The 10,000-nt window shown below is 36.5% G+C and overlaps 2 protein-coding genes across 2 annotated transcripts in view; both read left to right on the forward strand.

Moving 5' to 3' along the window:
* Positions 1-342, forward strand: part of LOC137617101 (uncharacterized) — a 667-nt gene extending 325 nt beyond the window's left edge. Inside the window, exon 2 of the mRNA XM_068346942.1 lies at positions 79-342. Within this exon, the coding sequence (XP_068203043.1) occupies positions 79-342 (264 nt within the window). The remainder of the gene's footprint in view (positions 1-78) is intronic.
* A 6-nt stretch (positions 343-348) lies between these two features.
* On the forward strand, positions 349-798 carry LOC137617108 (uncharacterized). The gene has a single exon (XM_068346953.1). The coding sequence runs from the start codon at positions 349-351 to the stop codon at positions 796-798; it is 450 nt and encodes a 149-aa protein (XP_068203054.1).
* The last annotated feature ends 9,202 nt before the right edge of the window (positions 799-10,000 follow it).

The following is a 10,000-nucleotide window of genomic DNA, read 5'->3' on the forward strand; positions in this document are numbered from 1 at the left end:
ATCCTGCCAGACTCCCAGTGTATTTTCTGCCCATCGAGATGGGCCATAGACATGATTTTCTGTGCTCTCCAACTACAGGAAAAATCACAAGAACAGCAAAAACCCATATTCCAAATTTTCTACAACCTCGAAGAAGCATTCGACAGTGTACTCAGAACTGTCATGTGGCCAGTCTTCCATCGCTTTGGAATCCCTGAGCCTTTTGATGACATGAACAAATTCCTACATGATGGGATGACAGCTAAAGTAATCCACCAAAGCAAGTTGTCAGCACCCTTCACAATCCCATGTGGAATAAAAGAAGGATGTGTATTAGCAACGACCCTTTTCTCGTTATACTAAGCTGCCATGCTATATGAAGTACCCCACAACAACCCAAGGGTTGAGATAAAATACAGATTAGATGGCGGAATTTTCAAACTGGCTAGGCTCAAACCCCAGCGCAACACCAATACCATTAATGTGACGGAACTACAGTATGCAGATGACAACGCTGCTGTAGCCCACACCCAAGCAGAACTCCAAAAATCGGTGGATAATTTCCATGCTGCCTACATGTGTTTTGGCATAACAGTTAACAAGGCCAAAACTAAGATATTGGCCCACCCAAGTCCAGGAGAAAATCTACCAGTAACTAACATCACCATGGATGGAACCACCATTGAATGCATCGAACCCTTCCCATACCTGGGAAGCATCCTTTCCACCCAGATAATCTCCTCCAGAGAAATTGAAAACAGGTTACAAGCTGGCCACACTGCATATGGGAGCCTATCCACCAGGGTGTTCATGAACTAAGATCTAACCACCCATACAAAGGTGATAGTATACAACACCATTATAGTATCTACCCCGTTACATGAATGTGAGACTTGGACCCTTTATAGTAAGAACCTCAAAAAAAAAAAATAGAACAATTCCACCAGAAAAAAACTGAGAGCAATAATGAAAATCAAATGGAACGACAAAGTGTCCAATACACCAGTCCTTGAAAGAGCCAAGTCATCAGCATTGAGGCCATGATCATGAAACACGGCCTAAGATGGTCTGGCCATGTGATGCGCATGGAGGACACAAGACTGCCAAAGAAAATACTCTTCAGTGAGTTAAATACAGGTGATCACCCCAGAGGCCGCCCTATGCCTCGATTTAAAGACCAACTCAAGAAATCCCTCAAGGAAGCTAACATAGTCCCCAACACCTTCGAAGCTTCAGCAAGCAAAAGCAACGAGTGGAGAAGCAAAGTTAAAGTTGGCACGGACTTCTTTGAAGAGAATAGAAAAGCTAACCTGTTAGCTAAACGACAACATGGGCAGAAGGAGCAAGTCAACCTCAACCACCTCCTACGATTCAGTGTGATCAATGCCCTCGATTTATTCAGGACACAAATTGGTCTTACTAGCCATAAAAAGTCTCACCATCCCAAGAATGAGATTCACATATAAATACATGCCGACGATTTATATATATATATATATATATATATATATATATATATATATATATATATATATATGATAAATTTTGCACATTTTTACGTGTTTTTCATATTCAAATAAGCCATATATATTTTTGATACATTAATGTCTGGATTCTCTTAACGACCTCGGGATCAGAGCCCCAGGCGAAATCACACAAAGACAAGAGCTTGGCTCCGGCCGGGAATCGAACCCTGGTTGGCAAGCTTGTACAGACAGTGACTAACCCACTTGGCCACGAAGAAAGATAAAAGTCAATGACAATTCTTCTGTACTTATACCTGTCGAATTCAGGTATTTTGTACTTAGAATTGAAATCAACCCATCTTCACCATCGTAGCTAATTGGTAGTTTGTTACTTGGCATTCAATTAATGATAAATTTTGCACATTTTTACGTGTTTTTCATATTCAAATAAGCCATATATATTTTTGATACATTAATGTCTGGATTCTCTTAACGACCTCGGGATCAGAGCCCCAGGCGAAATCACACAAAGACATGAGCTTGGCTCCGGCCGGGAATCGAACCCTGGTTGGCAAGCTTGTACAGACAGTGACTAACCCACTTGGCCACGAAGAAAGATAAAAGTCAATGACAATTCTTCTGTACTTATACCTGTCGAATTCAGGTATTTTGTACTTAGAATTGAAATCAACCCATCTTCACCATCGTAGCTAATTGGTAGTTTGTTACTTGGCATTCAATTAATGATAAATTTTGCACATTTTTACGTGTTTTTCATATTCAAATAAGCCATATATATTTTTGATACATTAATGTCTGGATTCTCTTAACGACCTCGGGATCAGAGCCCCAGGCGAAATCACACAAAGACAAGAGCTTGGCTCCGGCCGGGAATCGAACCCTGGTTGGCAAGCTTGTACAGACAGTGACTAACCCACTTGGCCACGAAGAAAGATAAAAGTCAATGACAATTCTTCTGTACTTATACCTGTCGAATTCAGGTATTTTGTACTTAGAATTGAAATCAACCCATCTTCACCATCGTAGCTAATTGGTAGTTTGTTACTTGGCATTCAATTAATGATAAATTTTGCAAATTTTTACGTGTTTTTCATATTCAAATAAGCCATATATATTTTTGATACATTAATGTCTGGATTCTCTTAACGACCTCGGGATCTGGGGCTCTGATCCCGAGGTCGTTAAGAGAATCCAGACATTAATGTATCAAAAATATATATGGCTTATTTGAACATATATATATATATATATATATATATATATATATATATATATATATATAATATATATATATATATATATATATATATATATATACACACATATATATATATATATATATATATATATGTACATAATATATTTATATTCAATTTCTTGTTATGCGTTCTTTCCCCTTAAAGAGGTTGGTAGTGAGAGAGATAGTTCATTTCAATTGGGCTGTATTAAATCCTGTAGAGTTCAATAAAGAAATTCCCTATAGGTGTGAGATTCTGTGGCAGAGCTAATTGGAGTTTCTGCAAGTACTTTTCACTCAAGAGATGGAGTTGCTAGTCTATAGTCCCGCTCCAGGGATATTCAAAGAGCATAAGTAAGGCTGCGGTCTGTCTGATTTAGAGGTCACCCCTCCATGTTCTGACCAAATCCAACGAAACTTACCATTGCTGGTAGACCGAACAACAGTATAGCAAATATACTATACATACTTGCTTTAGGGAGCATGGTGAAGAATTTCGACCAAATGGCCCGGAACTAGAGCCGGGGAGGCAAATCAGTGCTGAAGGGCAAATGGAGGGAAACCAGTCGGTTGCGTCATAAAGACAAAGTGAACTAAATTGGACAACAGGAGAGCAGAAAGCAAGCGGGAACGGAGAAAAAATTATTGCACCACGAACTAAATGGACTCGGGAAGTACCTTTCAATAATGCCTACAGTACACCTCATGGGGTGATCAGCGAAACATCAATGGTCCAATTTCTGGGTGAAGCAGAGCGAATTAAAAATTTTCAGTTAATCCCATTATACATCTTTTCAACATGTACCTGGTTGCTAGTCAACTTTGGCAAATTTGTGTAAAGGTTAGCAACCTAATCCTCGCCTAAAAGAATAGAAAAAAAATCATGCGTTATAAATAGTGGTGTTTGGAGTTTTAAAAGCAACAGCTGATAAACCTTTCCACTTTTAGGAGCGCAGCAATGACTTATATAACATTAGTATTCTACAATGAGAGAGAAAAGAAGGAAAAAAAATAGTAGATGGAGATTCCTTTGTATTCTTTCTTCTTGTTCCACGTACATCTTCGGCCAGCCGTTAAATTTATTGGTCAACTGGAGCCACTTCAAGATAATATCTTCTTTTAATATCCGGACTTGCGTAGGACAATCTTTCTTTTGCGAAAGAAAAGCAGAAAGAGAACAAATAAGAGGGAGGAACCGAGGGATGAATCTAGTAACCTCAAAGGATAAGACATTATAAATTTCAAAAATTTCTTTCACGTCGTCAGAGAATATATTCTCTAGAGATTAAATTATCATTAGCATATTTCTCAACCATTATTCAAATATTTTGATTGAAAAAATAACTTGGATAAAGTTGTTACTTAGATGTATCAATATGCATGCATCAGTAATATAATGACATTTTCAATGAAAACTAAACGAGTGAAAAGCTTAAGGCTGCATCAGTTTAAAATATAAAGTAGCAATTAAAAATTTCTTGCTATAATATAAAGTTAGTCATTTTGTCAATAAAATATTCTATCCCATCAATATGCAAGAAAATGTCAAAGGTAAATTTGACATCACATAATTTCCATGTAGAAGTACACGAGTAAATGTAATCTGTGATATGTTTTCAAAATTATCCTTATATATATATATATATATATATATATATATATATATATATACGTATATATATATATATATATATATATATATATATGCATATATATATGTGTATATATATATATATATATATATATATATATATATATATACATATACATACAGTATATTCAGTAAAATAATGAGACAACCTCGCGGTTAATGGTAAATAGCAAGCTAGGAGTTAATCAGAGTTATCCATATTTCAGTATTCTACGTCACAGCTCTCGTCAAGACGTAGATCTCCCCTTCCTGAGTGTGATAAGTTTGAATTTAATACCTACTCGTTTGGTTAGCTTTTCTGCCCAGGGAAGCACTGGGTTTTAATTAACTGCTGTGAAGAGTGACATATCTCACGGTTCCTCTCAAATTATATTCCAAGTTAGCGTTTATGGAAATTTTGGAGCTTTTCTATTGTAAACAGAACGACTGGCGTTCGTTACTCATAACGGCCGAGGAAAGTAACTTTTAATTCAATGAAAATTACAGAGGGAAAATAGTTTTAAGTTTTTTATGGCATTCATAACGATATTACATGCCAATAATCGCTTACTAGTTCAACCTGTTTAGAATTTAGCTTATATAGTTTATTATTCTTAAAGGCCAGCAAGGCTTATCTTGTGGCCTGTAACTCTCACCTACCTGCCCGGTTGCTTACACTAACCTAACTTCCATTGTTAGGTCTTGAGGTCATATTTACATATTATTCCTTCAGTAAAGGTGTGGATGTTCACATACATACATACTCCCATATGAGTCTCGATTTCTTGGTTTACTTTATTTCTTCTGCAACTTACTGCCGCAAATCTAGTTACTCTACAGCATATGGCATCTAGATTGCCAAGTAGAAGACCGAGTTGGTAGCTGGATTCTTATATCACACCTCTTGCTAAATTAGGTCCTCTCAGAAAACATAGTTTTGATTATAGAAAAGGTATCTTATATCATGGATGGTCTTCAATTGTTTTGTTATTGGTGATGTATCAGCTCAGTTGGTTAGTTACATTACGTGATCAACTCCTTCCCCCCCCCCCCCCACCCGATGACAGTGCGTTTTCGTTCTCTCAAAAGCTCGGCTAGTAGTTCATCACAGGTTTACTTTAGTGTGGCAATTTATAACACTCCTGTTTTTATTATCCTACAAGGGTTGTAAAAGACTTGACTAGAGAGGCACTCAGTAGAGCGCAGATCTCCGCCGGGACGGCTTATCTCTTGACCTTTTGCTAGACCTTGACCTTGATCTTTAACCTTAACATGTATTAAGTGGCGTGGATTTTCATAGCTGAAATATGAACCAAGTTTGAAGTCCCTGTGACAACAATGTTCAAACTTATGGGTGATTACGTGAATTGGACATTTTGCTTGACCAAGACCTTGACATTTGACCTCCCAAAATTTAATAATTTCCAGCTCTTTACATAAAAAATCAAACCCTGCAAGTTTCATTACTCTACGATTAAAATTGTGGCCAGGAAGCTGTTCACAAACAAACGAACAAATGCACACAAACAGGGGCAAAAACATAACCTTCCAACTTCGTTGGCGGAGACAAAAATCATATTCGATTCTTTATACTTAGTTAAGAACAATAGTTAATAGTAATAAAAGATTAATTGTCAAATTAAATAAATCCATATCAGTTGGATATTACATCCTCAGAAGGAGTCGTTACATTGGTATCTCTATCCCTCATCATCATGATCTCCTCCTACGCCTATTGACGCAAAGGGCCTCGGTTATTTTTCACTAGTCGTCTCTATCTTGAGCTTTTAAATCAATACTTCTCCATTCATCACCTCCTACTTCACGCTTCATAGTCCTCAGCTATGCAGGCCTGGCTTTTCCAATTCTTCTAGGGCCTTGTGGAGCCCAGTTGAAAGTTTGGTAAACTAATCTCTCATGGGGAGTGCGAAGAGCATGCCCCAACCATCTACATCTACCCCTCACCATGATCTCATCCACATATGACACTTGAGTAATCTCTCTTATAGTTTCATATCTAATCCTGTCATACCATTTATTTCCCAATATTCTTCTGAGGCTTTGTTCTCAAATCTACTAAATCTATTGGAGATTATTTCATTGTCATACCATGACTCATGTCCATGCAGTAACACCAATCTCACTAAACTGACATATAGCTTGATTTTTATATGTAATTTAGGCGATTTGATTTCCAAATTTTACTTAGCCTAGCAATTGTCTGATTTGTTTTTTTCCATCTTTCATTAAACTTCAATTCTAAAGACCTTGTAATGGAGATCATAGTTCCTAAATAATCAAATGATTCTACCTCATTAATCTCTATCCCTAGGGAGGTGCAATTACATATGGTAGAAATTTGTGGCAGTGGGGTGCGAAGGACTGAGGTTATGGTGATTTTGTTTAAACTTTAGTATTAAATAATGTGATTTTGGGGGGATTTTATTTAAATGCGGTTGGCTTTTTTTATTAAATGTATGGTTTCTAAGAAATATAGTTTTAAGGTTTCCTATCTACTTACCAAGGCACTTTTGGGTGGGGACTATTCTCCTTTTGGCTCCTCCTAGCCTAACGAGTGACCCAGCCGAGTTTGTGTAGTACTGTGAGGGTGCCATAGCACCCCTCCTCGTTATCCACCACAAAGGAAGCTTCATATTGTGAATTCCTTATTGCTGCAACCTCAGCGGTCACCAAGGCGACCGGAGGAAAAAGCAGGGCTTATTGGAACTGCGTCACAATCGCTTGCCATTCATTCCTATTTCTAGCACGATCCTTCGTCTCTCTCACATCTATCCTCATGTCACCTATATCTTTTTCACTCCATCTATCCACCTAAACCTTGCTCTTCCTCTTGTACTTCTCCCATCAACTCTTGCATTAATCACCTTCTTCAGCAGACGGCTATTATCCATTCTCTCTAAATGGTCAAACCGCTTCAACAATTTTATATCCACTCTACCAGCTAATTAATTTCTTAAATCCGTTCTTGGCCTCACTACTTCGTTCCTATAGAGATACAGCAACCATACTCCTCAGACAGTTCCTCTCAAACATATTCCATTTCTGTCTTTCTGTCACTCTCATTCCCGTAACTCCGATCCATACATCACAGTTGGTATAATCACTTTCTCATACAGAACTCTCTTTAAATTAATTCCTAACCCACTATTCTTAACCACTCCTTCATTCACTCTTTGACGTACATCTGCTTCCACTCAACCATTTGCAGCAACAATAGACTCCAAGTACTTAAACTTATCTACTTCCTCAAGTAACTCTCCATTCAACATGTCATTCAACCTAGCACCACCCTCCCTTTTCGTGCATCTCATAACCTTACTCTTACCCATATTAAGTCTCAACTTCCTTTTCTCACACACCTTCCCGAACTCTGTTACCAATCAACCCAGCTTCTACTCCGATTCTGCAATCAATACCGTATCATCCGCAAACAACAACTACTTCACCTCCCACTCATGATCACTCTTATCTATCAGTTTCACTCCTTGACCAAGCACTTGAGCATTAACCTTTCTCACATCTCCATGAACAAACAAATTGAACAACCATGGCGACATCACACATCCGCGACTCAGTCCCACTCTCACTGGAAACCAATCACTTACTCCATTTCCTATCCTAACATACGCTTTATTGCTTATGTACAATCTCTTCAATTCTTGCAACAGCCTTCCACCAATTACATATAACCTCATCACATTTCACATCGCCTCTCCATAAAGATGCATAAATGCTACATACACCTCGTTACCTTTTGCTCAATATTTCTTGCATATCTGTCAAACTGTAAAGACCTGATCCATACATCCCCTACCTCTTCTAAAACCAACCTGCACTTCTAATATTGCACCTTCAGTTTTATCCTTAATTCTATTAATTAGCATTTTACTATACACTTTTCCAACCACAGTCAACAAACTAATACCCCTATAATTACAACATTCATGAACATCTCCCTTACCTTTGTATAACGGAACATTAAACGCACACACCCAGTCCACTGTTACCATTGACAACATAAAACATATGTTAAACAAACTCACCAACCACACAAGTACAGTCCGTTCCTTTAACATCTCGGCTCTCATGCCATCAATACAAGGTGCCTTTCCTGTTCTCGTTTCATCTAGTGTTCTCTTCACTTCCTCTCTTGTAATCTCTCTCATTCTCAAAAGTTACGCTTTGTTTAAATGTCTCTTTTGTCAAATAGTCCAGGTAAAGCTAACGTAAGAGGAAAGTTTGAGTTGCAGAGGTATTTGTCTGAAAGTAAGATTTCAAGGTGTGGGGTTTGCGTTGTTTGCATCCTGCCACACAATTACACGAGCAAAAACATAAAGCATATGACGCATGTTTTGAAAACCCCCACTCATCTGCACTGGCCTAAGGATGAGGGGACTAAATGCTATCAATTAGGTCAGCTAGTGGGTTGGAAATTTGGGTAAATCCTTAAATGCAGTAAACAATTAGGTTCCAACTTCTTTTAGTGTTAGCGACTCTACTAACTTGGTTGGTAGCATTGATGATTAAAATATATATATATATATATATATATATATATATATATATATATATATATATATTTTAATCATCAATTAGGTTCCAACTTCTTTTAGTGTTAGCGACTCTACTAACTTGGTTGGTAGCATTGATGATTAAAATATATATATATATATATATATATATATATATATATATATATATATATATATATATATATATATATATATATATATATATATAATATATATATAAATTTCATGTAGTGTACAAAAGGTAGTCTCATTGACTTGTTGACCCCGATACAGAATTTTCACTATTCTGACTAGGAAAATAGAAATAATTATTGTACAGATTTTTTTTTTCATTATCCGTATAAACATATATCAACACCAGATCATAAAATGATAATAAATCATGACCGTTGATTAAAAAAAAAGTGAAAAAGGAAATGGTATAATGCATGGATTTTTTTTTACATTCAACTACTTTTTTTGCATGCTTATTCTTATGATTTAATACGCTCTAATGATGAACACAGTTATATTTCCCTCGATATTTCTGCACTCCATATTAGCTATGTTTACTGGATAAATGACAAATGTAAACAGAAATAACCAGATGTGTAAAGAATACTGTATAAAATTTAACTGTAGTTATCATGAAAATGTTATACTTGATAATGATCGATTTAACAAAAAAATATTTTTACTTTTAGTCTCAATCAAAGTCGTAGTGATGATTTGCTATATAAAATACTTTATCATAAAAGAAAATAGGAGAGTCATTTTATTTACAGATAGACACTGGAAAATGCTCACTTGGAATCTGATCCTGTTATGGACATTTACATTATCTGATACAAAAGTTTTGGATGCATTGTTTCACATTAATTTTCCATCAGTAATCATAATAGCGCTTAATATTTTCTGCTTCTTTTCAGGGCATAAGTCATTCTTATGAATCGGGAAACTATAGTTTTGATCTCAGTTATATATCTGTCATCTGCCTACCCACTTTAACAAACAAAGGGAAATTAGTATTTGTACCTCTTCAAATCTATATCCCCGGGATCTTTTTCATTCTCTCAAAAGCCAACTACAAGCGAAGAACATTTTGAGAGAGTAACGAATGAATATTGCTTAGCTT

This window comes from Palaemon carinicauda, chromosome 2, assembly GCF_036898095.1.
Source record: "Palaemon carinicauda isolate YSFRI2023 chromosome 2, ASM3689809v2, whole genome shotgun sequence".
NCBI lineage: Eukaryota > Metazoa > Arthropoda > Malacostraca > Decapoda > Palaemonidae > Palaemon > Palaemon carinicauda.